We start from the raw sequence: 18,442 nt of genomic DNA, 5'->3' as shown, positions 1-18,442 counted from the left end.
GCTGTAGCACCTGATGTGTCATTAAAAAAACAAAACAGAAAAAACTCAGGGCTGAAGCCCCTACAGATTTCTCTATTAGAGAATCTGAATACTTATAAACTGTACGTTTTGTTTTATTCCATCTCCCCTAGGCACGGCACCATGGCAATTGGCCTAGCAGTGGACATCCTGGGCTGTACTGGAAATTTAGAAGAAAGAGTTGCAACCTTAAACAAGATCATACAGCTGGCAGTGGAACTGAAAGATCTGGGAGATTTATTTGCTTTTTCGGCCATTATGAAAGCACTTGACATGCAGCAGGTAACGACGATTCTGCAGTATGGGTCTTGTTGTTAAAGGGATAGGAAAGTCAAAATTAAATTTGCTGGATTCTGAAAGAGCAAGAGGTAATTTTAAGACGCTTTTAAATTCACTTCTATTTTCAAATTTGCTTTGTTCTCTTAGTATTCCTTGTTGAAAAAGAATACTCACATATCCTACACTAGTGGGAGCTAGCTGCTGATTGGTGTCTGCGCACATTTGTCTCTTGTGATTGGCTAGCTGCCAGTAGTGCAAAGCTGCTTCTTCAGCAAAGGATAACAAGAGAATGAAGCAAATCTGATAATAGAAGTAAATTGGAAAGTTGTTTAAATTTGTCTGTTCTATCTAAATCATGAAATACATTTTTGGGGTTTCCTGTCCCTTTAATGTAAATATTTTTATAGAGCACCATTTAACCCCTTCCCACCTGGACTTATTTATCTACAATCTACATTGGAACAAAGTTCGGATGTAAACAAATAAGTACAAATTTAAATCACACGATCTTTCGTGCGATCGCAGGATTTTAATTATGGGATCGGGTCAGGGGGGAGTGCCTATGATGCTAGACACGCCCTCCAGCCCGCAATCCTATTTAGAAAGCTGCAGAGGCTTCAGGATAGTAAAATGGCTAGGACGTTCTATGCCTCCCTAAGGGCGTTAAAGCCCAGTGCAGTTAGGACGGCATAGAACGTCCTAATGGCAGGAAGGGGTTAAACATGTTAAAGTTATTTTGATTTTGAAGATAACAGGAAGTGTGACTGGACCTAAAAGACCGATTTGCTTACTGGCTGATGAAACACGTTTTATTAGTTTATTCTCAGAATAGCAACATCCTGTTTACAAAAACTATAAGATTAACCTTTTAACGCAGTTATATTCCGTCATAATTACACTGGGCTTTAGAGCCCTTCTGACGGAATAGAACGTCATAGCCAACGGCTATCCTGAAGCCTTCTGTGCTTCCTGGATTTGATCGCAGTCTGGAGGACGTTCCTAGGGACGCCCCCAGACCCGATCCAATATTTGAAATCTCGCAGATCGTGTGCACGATCGCGTGATTTCAATTTGTCTACATCGGAACAGTTGTTCCGATGTAGACACTTTAACCCTGACAGGAAAGGGTTAATATTATGTTTCCAAGCTGGCAACATGAACAACGGTACAATATAATAAATCAACCTGTTTTACAAATATGATAAGGTTCTATTCAGTGTCTGATAGCTTTTTCAAGTCTACTCAATAGTTAAAACAAATGAACGAATATAATGGAACCATACAATTCCCACAGCACTCTGTAAATGTATCCAGGATCTAATTAAGATTACCTTGTACAAAACCCTGGATAATGGTGGCTTGGGAGTCCCATAAATACAGTTTAATAACAAGGTGATGATCCTACAAAGAGTTTTTGATTGGCTCAGAAACTAAAGCCTCACTCAGTTCCACGGATTTCCAGATTCTTAAAACATCTAGTTTGGAACCCTTTGTTGAAAAGCATACCTAGGTATGCTCAGGAGCAGCAAAGCATTACTGGGAACTAGCTGGTGATTGGTGACTGCATGAATATGCCACTTGTTATTGGTTTACCGAATGCTCTGAAACAATGTAATTAACCCATTCTGTGCAAGCAACAGTGCAGTAACAAAAACAGAATTTATGTTTACCTGATAAATTACTTTCTCCAACGGTGTGTCCGGTCCACGGCGTCATCCTTACTTGTGGGGATATTCTCCTCCCCAACAGGAAATGGCAAAGAGCCCAGCAAAGCTGGTCACATGATCCCTCCTAGGCTCAGCCTTCCCCAGTCATTCGACCGACGTAAAGGAGGAATATTTGCATAGGAGAAATCATATGATACCGTGGTGACTGTAGTTAAAGAAAATAAATTATCAGACCTGATTAAAAAACCAGGGCGGGCCGTGGACCGGACACACCGTTGGAGAAAGTAATTTATCAGGTAAACATAAATTCTGTTTTCTCCAACATAGGTGTGTCCGGTCCACGGCGTCATCCTTACTTGTGGGAACCAATACCAAAGCTTTAGGACACGGATGAAGGTAGGGAGCAAATCAGGTCACCTAGATGGAAGGCACCACGGCTTGCAAAACCTCTCTCCCAAAAATAGTCTCAGAAGAAGCAAAAGTATCAAATTTGTAAAATTTAGTAAAAGTGTGCAGTGAAGACCAAGTCGCTGCCTTACATATCTGATCAACAGAAGCCTCGTTCTTGAAGGCCCATGTGGAAGCCACAGCCCTAGTGGAATGAGCTGTGATTCTTTCAGGAGGCTGCCGTCCGGCAGTCTCGTAAGCCAATCTGATGATGCTTTTAAGCCAAAAAGAGAGAGAGGTAGAAGTTGCTTTTTGACCTCTCCTTTTACCGGAATAAACAACAAACAAGGAAGATGTTTGTCTAAAATCCTTTGTAGCATCTAAATAGAATTTTAGAGCACGAACTACGTCCAAATTGTGCAACAAACGTTCCTTCTTTGAAACTGGATTCGGACACAAAGAAGGCACGACTATCTCCTGGTTAATGTTTTTGTTAGAAACAACTTTCGGAAGAAAACCAGGTTTAGTACGCAAAACCACCTTATCTGCATGGAACACCAGATAAGGAGGAGAACACTGCAGAGCAGATAATTCTGAAACTCTTCTAGCAGAAGAAATTGCAACCAAAAACAAAACTTTCCAAGATAATAACTTAATATCAACGGAATTTAAGGGTTCAAACGGAACCCCCTGAAGAACTGAAAGAACTAAATTGAGACTCCAAGGAGGAGTCAAAGGTTTGTAAACAGGCTTGATTCTAACCAGAGCCTGAACAAAGGCTTGAACATCTGGCACAGCTGCCAGCTTTTTGTGAAGTAACACAGACAAGGCAGAAATCTGTCCCTTCAAGGAACTTGCAGATAATCCTTTCTCCAAACCTTCTTGAAGAAAGGATAGAATCTTAGGAATTTTTATCTTGTCCCAAGGGAATCCTTTAGATTCACACCGACAGATATATTTTTTCCATATTTTGTGGTAGATCTTTCTAGTTACAGGCTTTCTGGCCTGAACAAGAGTATCAATGACAGAATCTGAGAACCCTCGCTTTGATAAGATCAAGCGTTCAATCTCCAAGCAGTCAGTTGGAGTGAGACCAGATTCGGATGTTCGAACGGACCTTGAACAAGAAGGTCCCGTCTCAAAGGTAGCTTCCATGGTGGAGCCGATGACATATTCACCAGGTCTGCATACCAAGTCCTGCGTGGCCACGCAGGAGCTATCAAGATCACCGATGCCCTCTCCTGATTGATCCTGGCTACCAGCCTGGGGATGAGAGGAAACGGCGGGAATACATAAGCTAGTTTGAAGGTCCAAGGTGCTACTAGTGCATCTACTAGAGTCGCCTTGGGATCCCTGGATCTGGACCCGTAGCAAGGAACCTTGAAGTTCTGACAAGAGGCCATCAGATCCATGTCTGGAATGCCCCACAACTGAGTAATTTGGGCAAAGAATTCCGGATGGAGTTCCCACTCCCCCGGATGAAATGTCTGACGACTCAGAAAATCCGCTTCCCAATTTTCCACTCCTGGGATGTGGATTGCAGACAAGTGGCAGGAGTGAGTCTCCGCCCATTGAATGATTTTGGTCACTTCTTCCATCGCCAGGGAACTCCTTGTTCCCCCCTGATGGTTGATGTACGCAACAGTCGTCATGTTGTCTGATTGAAACCGTATGAATTTGGCCTTTGCTAGCTGAGGCCAAGCCTTGAGAGCATTGAATATCGCTCTCAGTTCCAGAATATTTATCGGGAGAAGAGATTCTTCCCGAGACCAAAGACCCTGAGCTTTCAGGGATCCCCAGACCGCGCCCCAGCCCACCAGACTGGCGTCGGTCGTGACAATGACCCACTCTGGTCTGCGGAAGCTCATCCCCTGTGACAGGTTGTCCAGGGACAGCCACCAACGGAGTGAATCTCTGGTCCTCTGATCTACTTGTATCGTCGGAGACAAGTCTGTATAATCCCCATTCCACTGACTGAGCATGCACAGTTGTAATGGTCTTAGATGAATTCGCGCAAAAGGAACTATGTCCATTGCCGCTACCATCAAACCTATTACTTCCATGCACTGCGCTATGGAAGGAAGAGGAACAGAATGAAGTATTTGACAAGAGTTTAGAAGTTTTGATTTTCTGGCCTCTGTCAGAAAAATCCTCATTTCTAAGGAGTCTATTATTGTTCCCAAGAAGGGAACCCTTGTTGACGGAGATAGAGAACTTTTTTCTACGTTCACTTTCCACCCGTGAGATCTGAGAAAGGCCAGGACAATGTCCGTGTGAGCCTTTGCTTGTGGAAGGGACGACGCTTGAATCAGAATGTCGTCCAAGTAAGGTACTACTGCAATGCCCCTTGGTCTTAGCAGCGCTAGAAGGGACCCTAGTACCTTTGTGAAAATTCTTGGAGCAGTGGCTAATCCGAACGGAAGTGCCACAAACTGGTAATGCTTGTCCAGAAATGCGAACCTTAGGAACCGATGATGTTCCTTGTGGATAGGAATATGTAGATACGCATCCTTTAAATCCACCGTGGTCATGAATTGACCTTCCTGGATGGAAGGAAGAATTGTTCGAATGGTTTCCATTTTGAACGATGGAACCTTGAGAAACTTGTTTAGGATCTTGAGATCAAAGATTGGTCTGAATGTTCCCTCTTTTTTGGGAACTACGAACAGATTGGAGTAGAACCCCATCCCTTGTTCTCCTAATGGAACAGGATGAATCACTCCCATTTTTAACAGGTCTTCTACACAATGTAAGAATGCCTGTTTTTTTATGTGGTCTGAAGACAATTGAGACCTGTGGGACCTCCCCCTCGGGGGAAACCCCTTGAATTCCAGAAGATAACCTTGGGAGACTATTTCTAGCGCCCAAGGATCCAGAACATCTCTTGCCCAAGCCTGAGCGAAGAGAGAGAGTCTGCCCCCCACCAGATCCGGTCCCGGATCGGGGGCCAACATCTCATGCTGTCTTGGTAGCAGTGGCAGGTTTCTTGGCCTGCTTACCTTTGTTCCAGCCTTGCATTGGCCTCCAGGCTGGCTTGGCTTGAGAAGTATTACCCTCTTGCTTAGAGGACGTAGCACTTGGGGCTGGTCCGTTTCTGCGAAAGGGACGAAAATTAGGTTTATTTTTGGCCTTGAAAGACCTATCCTGAGGAAGGGCGTGGCCCTTGCCCCCAGTGATATCAGAAATAATCTCTTTCAAGTCAGGGCCAAACAGCGTTTTCCCCTTGAAAGGAATGTTAAGCAATTTGTTCTTGGAAGACGCATCCGCTGACCAAGATTTTAGCCAAAGCGCTCTGCGCGCCACAATAGCAAACCCAGAATTTTTCGCCGCTAATCTAGCCAATTGCAAAGTGGCGTCTAGGGTGAAAGAGTTAGCCAATTTGAGAGCTTGAATTCTGTCCAAAATCTCCTCATAAGAAGAATCTTTATTGAGCGCCTTTTCTAGTTCATCGAACCAGAAACACGCTGCTGTAGTGACAGGAACAATGCATGAAATTGGTTGTAGAAGGTAACCTTGCTGAACAAACATCTTTTTAAGCAAACCCTCTAATTTTTTATCCATAGGATCTTTGAAAACACAACTATCTTCTATGGGTATAGTGGTGCGTTTGTTTAGAGTAGAAACCGCCCCCTCGACCTTGGGGACTGTCTGCCATAAGTCCTTTCTGGGGTCGACCATAGGAAACAATTTCTTAAATATAGGGGGAGGGACGAAAGGTATGCCGGGCCTTTCCCATTCTTTGTTTACAATGTCCGCCACCCGCTTGGGTATAGGAAAAGCTTCGGGGGGCCCCGGGACCTCTAGGAACTTGTCCATTTTACATAATTTCTCTGGAATGACCAAATTCTCACAATCATCCAGAGTAGATAACACCTCCTTAAGCAGGGCGCGGAGATGTTCCAATTTAAATTTGAATGTAATTACATCAGGTTCAGCTTGTTGAGAAATTTTCCCTGAATCTGAAATTTCTCCCTCAGACAAAACCTCCCTGGCCCCCTCAGATTGGTGTAGGGGCACTTCAGAACCAATATCATCAGCGTCCTCATGCTCTTCAGTATTTTCTAAAACAGAGCAGTCGCGCTTTCGCTGATAAGTGGGCATTTTGGCTAAAATGTTTTTGATAGAATTATCCATTACAGCCGTTAATTGTTGCATAGTAAGGAGTATTGGCGCACTAGATGTACTAGGGGCCTCCTGTGTGGGCAAGACTGGTGTAGACGAAGGAGGGGATGATGCAGTACCATGCTTACTCCCCTCACTTGAGGAATCATCTTGGGCATCATTTTCTCTAAATTTTGTGTCACATAAATCACATCTATTTAAATGAGAAGGAACCTTGGCTTCCCCACATACAGAACACAGTCTTTCTGGTAGTTCAGACATGTTAAACAGGCATAAACTTGATAACAAAGTACAAAAAACGTTTTAAAATAAAACCGTTACTGTCACTTTAAATTTTAAACTGAACACACTTTATTACTGCAAATGTGAAAAAGTATGAAGGAATTGTTCAAAATTCACCAAAATTTCACCACAGTGTCTTAAAGCCTTAAAAGTATTGCACACCAAATTTGAAAGCTTTAACTCTTAAAATAACGGAACCGGAGCCGTTTTTATATTTAACCCCTTTACAGTCCCTGGTATCTGCTTTGCTGAGACCCAACCAAGCCCAAAGGGGAATACGATACCAAATGACGCCTTCAGAAAGTCTTTTCTATGTATCAGAGCTCGACACACATGCATCTGCATGTCATGCTTCCCAAAAACAAGTGCGCAATAGAGGCGCGAAAATGAGGCTCTGCCTATGATTAGGGAAAGCCCCTAGAGAATAAGGTGTCCAATACAGTGCCTGCCGGTTATTTTACATAATTCCCAAGAATAAAATAATTCCTCAAAGCTATGAAGTATTAAAATATGCTTATATATCAATCGTTTTAGCCCAGAAAATGTCTACAGTCTTAAAAGCCCTTGTGAAGCCCTTTTTTTCTTATGTAATAAAAATGGCTTACCGGATCCCATAGGGAAAATGACAGCTTCCAGCATTACATCGTCTTGTTAGAAATGTGTCATACCTCAAGCAGCAAAAGTCTGCTCACTGTTTCCCCCAACTGAAGTTAATTCCTCTCAACAGTCCTGTGTGGAAACAGCCATCGATTTTAGTAACGGTTGCTAAAATCATTTTCCTCTTACAAACAGAAATCTTCATCACCTTTCTGTTTCAGAGTAAATAGTACATACCAGCACTATTTTAAAATAACAAACTCTTGATTGAATAATAAAAACTACAGTTAAACACCAAAAAACTCTAAGCCATCTCCGTGGAGATGTTGCCTGTACAACGGCAAAGAGAATGACTGGGGAAGGCGGAGCCTAGGAGGGATCATGTGACCAGCTTTGCTGGGCTCTTTGCCATTTCCTGTTGGGGAGGAGAATATCCCCACAAGTAAGGATGACGCCGTGGACCGGACACACCTATGTTGGAGAAATACTCAAAGAGATTAGACACATATTGAAGTAGTACTTTTATATGCACGTTGGTAACTTCTTCAGTTTAATAACCCTTTAAAGCTTTTGTACAAGTGATGAGGATATTTGTATTCATAAACCCATAATGTAGCAGTTAGTAAATTCCCACTTTACAAATTGTACATCCGGCTCGTGCGACCTTTAGCTTTGCTGAATAGATTTAACTTGAAACTTTTCCCCTTTTAGATTACACGACTGGAACAAACATGGACGTTATTACGGCATCAGTACACGCAAACCGCCATCACTTATGAGAAGCAACTCAAGCCCTTCCTCAAATCTTTACATGAAGGTGGAGGTGAGCCTGTAGGGACAGTCACATGGCTGTGTACAATTCGTATAACTTCTTCGCATTTGATGGTCTAGATCAGTGTTTCCTAATCGCGGTCATCAAGTACCCCCAACAGGCCAGGTTTTCATTATAGCTGAACCAGTACACTGGTGAAGTAATCAGCTGATCAGTAACCACGGTAACTAACCTGCTCTCACCCATAAGATGATTATTTCATCTGTGCACTGGTTCAGCTATAATGAAAACCTGGCCTGTTGAGGGTACTTGAGAAACAATGGTCTATAAGATTTACTGAGGTGAGCAGAGAATAATGCAGGGCTCTACGGTAAAGGCTCAAAGATAAATATTTTCATTGCTTGAACGTCTCTGTTGATTTCTTTTTAAAGGCCATTAATTACCTATAAAGGTTTCGATTACAAGTCCAGCGCTATGGCTAGAGCAGGGTGCACTTATCCATAGCGCGAGCCTAAGAATAGCGCACAATATGGCAGTACAAGTCATTGGAAACCAATATCTCAGAGAATGTTGGTTCAATATTTGAAGTGCACTCTATACTTTCATTGGATAGAGCATGGAGCTCTATTACCAGTGATCAGTATTGCACAGTAGGGCTGAAAAATGTAGCGCAAGTGGAATTAAGTAAAGTGTTAGGGATAGAATATATGCAGAGCAAAATACACGTACAATATAATAAAATAAAGTATTTCATACACATATATACAGAATATATATACAGTATGTGTGTGTGTGTGTGTTAAAGTGAATGTAAATTTAGATGATAAAGTGCCCGGTTTTTAAAAATCTGATTAAAAACAGGGGCACTTTAATTCATCAAAATTTACATTTCACTCGTGTTGTGAAAATACTTGCCTTTTAATCTTGACATCCGCTGCATCGCTTCCCCTGCCCGTCACAAAGCCTCTTCCCGGGTCTAAAATGAGGAATCTGGCTTCCTCCAATCACGGCGTTGAATCAGACACTAATTCCCCTGGGGGGAAGCCGCGATTGGAGGATGACCAATCCGTTATTTCTGATGTATGAAGAGGCTTGCAACGACCGGGGGAATCGCTGGAGCGGCTGTCAAGATTAAAATGTAAGTATTAAAGTGGCCCTGTTTTTAATCGGATTTTTACAATACGGCACTTTATCATCTAAATTTACATTCACTTTAAATGTAAAATATGTCTTTTTTTTTAAGGGATTTATTAACATAAAAGCATAGTTTAAATCTGTGGAAAAACTCCACTGTTATCCTTGGCTTAGCACTTGAGCGATAGCCAGAAAATGTTTTTTTGTTTTTTTTTGTCACAATCCATAAAAGTTTATTATGTGAGATTTAACGCACCCACGCTTTCCAACCTCCAGATGTTAGATTTAGACACCAATCGGCAAGCGCTACCCAGGTGCTGAACCAAAAATGGGCTGGCTCCTAAGCTTAAATGCTTGCTTTTTCAAATAAAGATACCAAGAGAACAAATACATTTTGATAAAATTGCATGCTCTACCTGAATCATGAAAGTTTAATTTTGACTAGACTGTCCCTTTAACCTTTGCAAATACTTTTCATATATAGTTTCTGTATATTGAAATGGTTGGGTAAAGAAAAGATCATTTCCTTTGTATTCTCAGTTTTCTTTTTTTCAGCCAGAGATATTGTTAATTAACATTTAAACTTTGCATTAAAGGAACAGTGTAACCGCAGAGTTTTTACACCTTGAATGTATTCCCAATTATACATTTTACCCGGTGGAGTGTAAACCTTTATTTTGTCATTTGAAATATGTTTTTTCCTGTGAAAACCTCCATCTATAATAAAAATTTCAGTACAGGATTACTGGTTAAAGAAATACTATGTAAACAAGAGAAATCAGAAAAAACCTTGTGGTGGGTGGGAGAGAGACCATCCCTTTTTGTGTTCCTGAGACCACTTTAAATAAAACAAACTCTCTATCACTGCCCCTTTTAATTTTCCTGTTTTTTTTTTTTTTACTTATGGGAGGTGGCCCTATCAACCAATAGAGGTCTAATAGTGGTTCATATTAACCATTAGGCAACAGATCCTTGAGTATCCATAATGCAGGAACTAATCAAATGATGTAGCTTTGATGTAACCTTTTTCATACTAAAATATTTCAAAAATGTTTTTTTAAAGGGAGAGTCTACACCTTAGTCATCTTAAAGTCTTACTTTAGATTAAGATGCAAATAACCTCCTGCACCCTTTCTATATCATGCAGCGGTAACAGGAAAAGTTATTTTAAAATTATTATTTTTATGGTCACTTTGAAATGGCTGTCAAGCTCCGCCCACTGATGACCAGATCTGGTTTGCATATGGTGTCCAATCACAAAAGGCTCACTTGTTGGATTCAACAGACTGACAATGCTATTCAGCAGAGTACCCAGATTGTGATGTCATCAGTGGGCGGATCTTGGCAGCCATTACAAAGTGACCAGAAACCATAGTCATTTTAAAATAACCTTTTTACTGTTCCTGCTGCATAATATAGAAAAGATGCAGGAGGCTATTTGCAGCTTAATATAAAGTAAGACTTTAAGATAATTATGGTGTAGACTGTCCCTTTAAAGGGTCATTGAGCGCAAGGATATTTTTGGTTGAATTTTGATGGGTAACAAGTTATTTTGTGAGATGCAGTAGAATGTAAGTAATAATATTGTAACATTATGCTAACTGCCTGCCTTTGCACCCGCTAGGCACAGTATTTGGAATGCAAGACAGTCTCACGGTGCCACTTGTTATGCCCCTGGTGACTCTACTAGAACGTCAGGCTGTGGTTTTTGAAGGATTAGACATGTGGGAAAACAATGACAGGAGCTGTGAAATAATGTTCAGCCATCTGGAAACTGCTCGCTTCATAGCTCAAAATGCAGCTGTATATCAAAAAAATGCCGAGAGGGCGCTAGAAGGTAAGAACATTAAAACGTGACATAGCCAGATGCAATTGTTTTATAGAGTGATATTGCAAGGCCATAAAAATGATTTAATGAGTTTTATTATTGCACTATTGCTCAAAGGGGTTAATGTCTGCTCCAGAGCCGCAATACCCTACTGGGAGCTAGCTGAACACATTGAGTGAGCCAATGACTAGAGACATTTGTGTGTAACCTTCAATCACCACATAGTTCCCAGTAGCTAATTGCTACTTCAGAGCCTACCTAGGTATGCTTTTCAACAAAGGAGAGCAAAAGTAAATTTAATAACAGAAGTAAATTGAAAACTCTCTTAAAGAGATATAAATAGAACATATAATTGTAAACAACTTTTCAATTGAATTCTACTATCAAATTTGCTTCATTCTCTTGGTATCCTTTGTTGAAGGAGCAGCTGGCTGAACAAATGACAAGAGACTCCCAGTAGTGCATTGCTGCTCCTGAGCCTACCTAGGAATGCTTTTTAACAACAAATACCAAGAAAATAAAGCATATTAGGTAATAGAGCATGCCCTTTAAACAACTTTTCAGTTTACTTCTATCTGCATCATAAAACTGTTAAAGGGACACTAAACCCAAATTTTTTCTTTCGTGATTCAGATAGAGCATGCGATTTTAAGCAACTTTCTAATTTACTCCTATTAGCAAATTTTCTTCATTCTCTTGGTATCTTTATTTGAAACGCAAGAATGTAAGTTTAGATGCCGGACCATTTTTAGTGAACAACCTGGGTGGATAAGTGCTGTCCAGGGTCTGAACCAAAAATTGGCTGGCTCCTTAGCTTAAATGCCTTTTTTCAAATAAGGATAGCAAGAGAACAAATTTTTTTATAGGAGTAAATAAGAAAGTTGCTTAAAATTGCATGCTCTATCTGAATCACAAAAGCAAAAGTTTGGGTTCAGTGTCCCTTTAAGGAATAATTGTCACTAAGATGTTAGACACAAAAACAATTTATTTTGTGGTGGTGAGAGTCCACAATTATTACTTTTGGAAATTACTCTCCTCTACCACTAGGAGGAGACAAAGAGCTCTATAAAACCCCGCCCACATTCCTTAGTCTAACGTATAGCCAAGCAAGTGAGGTAAGAAAAAGGAAAGAGCCATAAAAAGGAGCAGGGTAAAAAAAAAATAACCCCAAAAGAACATAAGGGTGAGGTCACATGGACTCTCACCACCTTGAAAGACATTCATTTAACAGGTGAGCATAAATTAGGTGTTCTTTCAAACAGGTGGTGAGAGTCCACAATCCATTACTATTGGGAACTAATACCCAAGCTGTTTAGTCCACGAGTAATAACAAAGGGAGTGATTTAAAAACATCTTTTTTCCACTGAGAAATCAAATCCACAGACCCAATTTTTTTAATGCACTTTAAAAAAAAGAAAGAAAATCAAACAGGCAAAAAATAAAATAAAACCGACCTTTCTACCAAAGGCTGATTCAGAGGAAGCAAAAATATCAAAATGGTAGAATTTAGTAAAAGTATGCAACGAAGGCCAAGTAGCTGCCTTGCAAATCTGATCAACTGAAGCTTCGTTCTTTAAAGACCAAGAATGAGCAGTAGAATGAGCAGTAATCCAGTATCTTCGGTAGATTTAAAGGGACATAAAACCCAATTTTTTTTTCTTTCATGATTTAGATAGAACATAACACTTTAAACAACTTTCTAATTTATGTCTATGATCAATTTTTCTTAGTTTTCTTGTTATCGTTTGTGGAAAAAGCAGAAATGTAAGCTCAAGAGTGTGCACGTGTCTGCAGCACTATATAGCAGCAGTTTTGCAACAATGTTACATATTAGCAGGAGCACTAGATGGCAACACTATTTCCTGTCCTGTAGTGCTTCAGGCATGTGCACGCTACCTACCTAGGTATCTCTTCAACAAAGAATAACATAAGAAAGAAAAAAAATTGATAATAGAAGTAAATTGGAAACTTTTTAAAAATTGTATTCTCTATCTGAATCCTGAAAGAAATTTTTTGGGTTTAATGTCCCTTTAAGGACAGAATCTGGCTGCTCCATTATAGCATAAGGCAAAGCAGTGCAATAACCACTTACCCCCTCCTAAGTCGCTTTTAAATATAGGCTCAAAGGTATAATGCGCGCCGAGCCGAATTGCAAAACAAAGCAGGAGAAATTAACATTAAATCTGAGGACAGATAACGCTCCTTCGTTCGCCTTATTAGTTGGCAGTTTTTTTAGTGTGCACTAATGTGCGTAAACCGGCCAACCCGCAAGTAAACTATAGAAAGACTAAAGGGACATGCGGTAACCCGACGTGCGCAACTCTGAAGCGTGAAGAAACAAGGATGTGCCAAAAAAGCAGACACGCATAAACCAGAAAGGGATCTGTACCGGGGCCATATATTTTAGCAAATATAATAAATAACTTTAAAAGTGCCTAAAATATAGATGTTAATAAAAAAGATACTTATCAATAGACACTTATCCACCAGCAAACAAGCAGCAGACAGCCAAACAAGTACAGAGGTTATGGAGTAGGAATATATTGTAGATCCATAATGGGAGGAAAAAGACAAGTCCCTGCAACCAATTAGCGGGTTTATGAACATTTTCGTATGAGGTGAAAGAAGAATCCCAAACCATACCCGATATACATCCCTCTGACAAGCACTGTACTCTGAGGGGAAACAGGGCCTCAATATAAACTGAAAACCCCTCTCTTAAGTATCAAAAGCACATCTTCATTCTTCAACCACCTCCAGTGGAGGCAAAGTAAAGACTGAGGTATGTGTGAGGGGTTTTATAGAGCTCTTGGGGTTTGGGAATCTTTGCCGCCTCCTAGTGGTAGAGAAGAGTAATTGCCAAAAGTAATGGATTGTAGACTCTCACCACCTGTATGAAAGAAAATGATCTACAAAATGAACAGTAGTTTTGCACGTTTTAATTTGCTCTGTTACTCCTGTGTTAAATTCATGTTATTGATCAAGACAACAAAGTCAGTCTGAGGGATTTAGATCTCGGTGCCTTTCTTCCATCTACAATCTACATCTTTGCCTTATTCCACCACAAAAAGGGAAGTGACATCTTTTTAAAAAAGCGTTCTGTTTTGCCAAAGTCAGCTGCTGCTTGTGGTTTCCATAGGATAGTAGGAAGTGTCACTGCTTTTATATGCTCTAGCGCCCCCTGGTGGGGGGGCAGCCTCACACTCTGAAAACCACTGCTATATGAAATCCAATAAAATTGTGACTTTAAAGATTCATATTTCATTGCTGTATTAACGGTTTGTGGTTTACCTTTAGCAGAAAATAAGGTATTATTTTAAGTTTAAAGGGATAGTCTTGTCAAAATTAAACTTTCGTGATTCAGATAGAGCAGCGATTTTAAGCATCTTTCTAATTTACTCCTATTGTCAATTTTTCTTTGATCTTTTTGTATCTTTATTTGAAAATCAAGAATGTATTGGAGTCGGCCCATATTTGGTTCAGATCTGGGTAGCACTTTCTGATTGGTGTCTAAATGTAGCCACCAATCAGCAAGCTCTATCCAGGTGCTGAACCAAAAATGGTCCGGCTCCTATGCTTACATTCAAATAAAGATACCAAGAGAACAAAGAAAATTTGATAATAGGAGTAAATTAGAAAATTGCTTGCCCTATCTGAATCACGAAAGTTTAATTTTGACTAGACTATTCCTTTAACCAGTACTTTTCTATTAACTGTTTTTTCCTTTTCACACTAGGCTTTACACCGGACGATGAGATGAGCGAAGTCTTTAAAACGGAATTTCAGATGCGATTGCTGTGGGGAAGCAAAGGCGTTCAAGTCAATCAAACCGAGAGATATCAGAAGTTCAGCCAGATCTTAACAGCACTGTCACGGAAACTAGAATCCCCCTCTTAAAAATATTTTTTTATTGAAATAAACCATCTCTAATTTGTAGTATTTAATATAAAGACTTAAACCTCCTTTGACAAACTGTATATGGATGAACCTAAGTGCTAAACTTTGTAAATGTTTAATGTATAGTTTTTTTTTAATGAAATATATAAACAGAAAAGCAAATTATTTATGTTCTGTTGTGTATTTTAAATGTATTTGTTGTGGCTGGTACAAATAATAATGGTGTCAGTCTTCCATCAAACTCGTCACTGGGCAGAATTAAAGTAGTTTTACCTTTGACTTTTTTGACTCCTGCTATTAAAGGGACGTTAAACTGAATTTCTCAGTAGACATGTTTAAAGAAAATAAAACAGAGCTGCAATAGAAATGATTTATTTTGCTCGCTTTTGCTGTAAATTACCTTTGAAGATGGTGCATGTTGTACCATAATGGCTGGTGTTCCATATTTATTTTGTATGGAGATCTTTTGTAATGTTTAAAGGGACACGAAAGACAATTAAAATATGGTCCAGATAGTGCAAACAATTTAAAGATACTTTTCAAATTACCTCTGTAATCTGTCCCCCCCCCCCCCCCACTTGGTATCTTTCATTGAAAAAACATACCTAGGTATGCTCAGCAGCAATGCACTACAGGGGACTCACCAGATGTCAACTTTTTGGGGTCAATTTATTAATGTGCGAGCAGACATGATACGATGTAGCGTATCATGTCTGCTGCACATCGATAAATGATTTATTATTGCACCAGCAGTTGTTGTGAACTGATGCAATACCGCCCCCTGCAGATTTGTGGCCAATTGGCCGCTAGCAGGGGGTGTCGATCAACCCGATCGGGTTGATTTCTGTGCGCCGTCTCAGAGCAGACTGCTGCTTCATAATTTCCGTTTCCGGCGAGTCTAAAGGCATCAAGCTTCGTACGGAGCTTGATAAATTGACCTAGTAATGAATTGTTGCTACTTCAGAACTTTGTTCCAATGTAGACAAATTAGCCCCGGTGTGAAAGGGTTAATCTGGTAACTCAGGTTTCTTGAACCTGTATTTATGTCTTGGTGTTAATACAAAAACTGTTCTCACCTTTATACATTTTTAGTTTCAGGGACACCATTAATATTACTTTTATAATAGCTGAAATTTGTTTAACTTCCACTTATGTCCTATTCACATTTTTGATAGATGTGCAGCAGTGTCACTTTGTAAAGGTCACTTGATGGGATGACCTGACACACTGCCCTTTGTTTTTAACAATATTTCTAAAGCTAATCTAACTAGACGAGGCAAAGCCAATAATTTAATGCACCTGGAATATATTGGTTTATAAAGGTGCCGTAATATTTAGAATATTTGCTTTGAATTTTCAAACTTTCAGAGGCAGTTGTAATAAAATCATATAAACGCCATATAGATCGCCTTACTTAGACATTAAAAGACAGTCTACTCCAGAATTTTTATTGTTTAAAAATATATATAATCCTTTTATTACCCATTCCCCAGTTTTACATAACCAAAACTGTTATATTAATATACTTTTTACCTCTGTAATTGCCTTGTATCTAAGCCTCTGCAGACTGCCCCTTATCTTAGTTCTTTTGACAGACTTGCAGTTTAGCCAATCAGTGCTGACTCCTAGGTAACTGCACATGTGAGCAAGCTATCTATATGGCACACATGAACTAACACCCTCTAGCTGTGAAATTGGCATAAGACTACCTAGGTTTAGCTTCCCACAAAGGATACCAAGAGAACACAGTAAATTTGATGGTAAAAGTAGATTGGAAAGTTGTTTAAAATGACCCGCCCTATCTGAATCATGAAAGTTTAATTTCGACTACACTGTCCCTTTTGTGTAAAACCTGTGCTTGTCCCACTCAATATAGACTAATACACACTTTTTTTAATTTATTTAGGGGGAAAGATCACATTATGATTACATGTACTTCAGTCATGCAGTCACTCCCTATATGCTGCCCACAATTATAAAGCCAGCCCTGAGATGGGTTGAAGTAGATACAGCAGGATTGAGAACCCTGCAACATGCTACACAGTGGGTGATGAGAGCAGTAGCTAATTTATTATTTCCCTCTTGGGCCACAGCATTCGTGATTAAATAAACATACTGAACAGAGTGTCAAGGGGTATGCCCCTGTACTACAAAACCCAATTTTTGATTTAAAAATAGTGAAACAAAATGAAAGCTTTTTAAACTATGCAGATGTTTTGCAATACAGTGTTTGGTTGCTGATATATATTGTGCATACACAAGAAAAATAGGACTTAAAAATAAATTTTGGCCTTGGGAACCTCACATTTTAAAATTTAGAGCAGACATCCTCACACTTGACTCTCCAGAGGTTTTGGAACTACATTTCCCATGATGCTCAGCCAGCTGATATGCTGGCTGAGCATCATGGGAAATGTAGTTCCAAAACCTTGGAGGGCCAAGTTTGAGGATGTCATTTTAAAGGACCAGTAGATTTGCATAATCAACAAATGCAAGATAACAAGACAATGCAATAGCACTTAGTCTGAACTTCAAATGAGTAGTAGATTTTTTTTCTTCTGACAATTTTAAAAGTTGTCTATTTCTACTCCCCCGGTACCATGTGACAGCCATCAGCCAATCACAAATGCATACACGTACCATGTGACAGCCATCAGCCATTCAGAAATGTATACACACTTATTCTTGAGGGACTCTTCTAAGGCCTCAAACTGTCCTCAATAGGTATAGTTATAAGCTTAGCCAGGGTAGATAGAGCTCCCTCCACCTTAGGGACCGACTGCCAAGAGTCCTGAATGGTGTCTGATATGGGATACATTTTTTAAAATTAGGAGGAGAGAATGGTATACCCGGTCTATCCCATTTCTTTTTTTATAATTTCCGAAATTCTTTTAGGAACCGGAAAAACATCAGTGTAAGTAGGTACCTCTAGATATTTGTCCATCTTACACAATTTCTCTGGTGGTATCACAATAGGGTCATAATCATCCAGAGTCGCTAAAACCTCCCGAAGTAACAGGCGGAGGTGTTCAAGCTTAAAGGGACACTGTACCCCAAAATTTTCTTTTGTGATTCAGATTGAGCATGAAATTTTAAGCAACTTTCTAATTTACTCCTATTATCAAATTTTCTTCATTCTCTTGGTATCTTTATTTGAAATGCAAGAATGTAAGTTTAGATGCCGGCCCATTTTTGGTGAACAACCTGGGTTGTCCTTACTGATTGGTGGATAAATTCATCCACCAATAAAAAAGTGCTGTCCAGAGTAATGAAACAAAAAAAAAAAGCTCAGATGCCTTCTTCTTCAAATAATGATAGCAAGAGAAAGAAGAAAAATTGATAATAGGAGTAAATTAGAAAGTTGCTTAAAATTGCATGCTCTATCTGAATTACAAAAGAAAAAATTTGGTTTCAGTGTCCCTTTAAATTTAAAGGACATGACGTCCGAATCTGTCTGAG

General features: G+C 39.7%; 1 protein-coding gene across 3 annotated transcripts in view; it reads left to right on the top strand.

The window, feature by feature from the left end:
• The window catches only part of BCAR3 (BCAR3 adaptor protein, NSP family member), a 176,291-nt gene extending 161,029 nt beyond the window's left edge, over positions 1–15,262 (top strand). For 2 of the 3 annotated variants that reach the window (XM_053694035.1, XM_053694037.1), the window contains 4 exons: positions 132–300; positions 8,064–8,175; positions 10,883–11,095; positions 14,823–15,262. In XM_053694035.1, the coding sequence (XP_053550010.1) occupies positions 132–300; positions 8,064–8,175; positions 10,883–11,095; positions 14,823–14,983 (655 nt within the window). In that variant the 3' untranslated portion in view covers positions 14,984–15,262. The remainder of the gene's footprint in view (positions 1–131; positions 301–8,063; positions 8,176–10,882; positions 11,096–14,822) is intronic. The other variant, XM_053694036.1, reaches the window with a different exon arrangement.
• The last annotated feature ends 3,180 nt before the right edge of the window (positions 15,263–18,442 follow it).

The sequence above is a fragment of the Bombina bombina genome, chromosome 10 (assembly GCF_027579735.1).
Source record: "Bombina bombina isolate aBomBom1 chromosome 10, aBomBom1.pri, whole genome shotgun sequence".
Classification (NCBI taxonomy): domain Eukaryota; kingdom Metazoa; phylum Chordata; class Amphibia; order Anura; family Bombinatoridae; genus Bombina; species Bombina bombina.
Note: the sequence above shows the minus strand (reverse complement) of the source record. Positions and strands in the feature narration are given on the sequence as shown.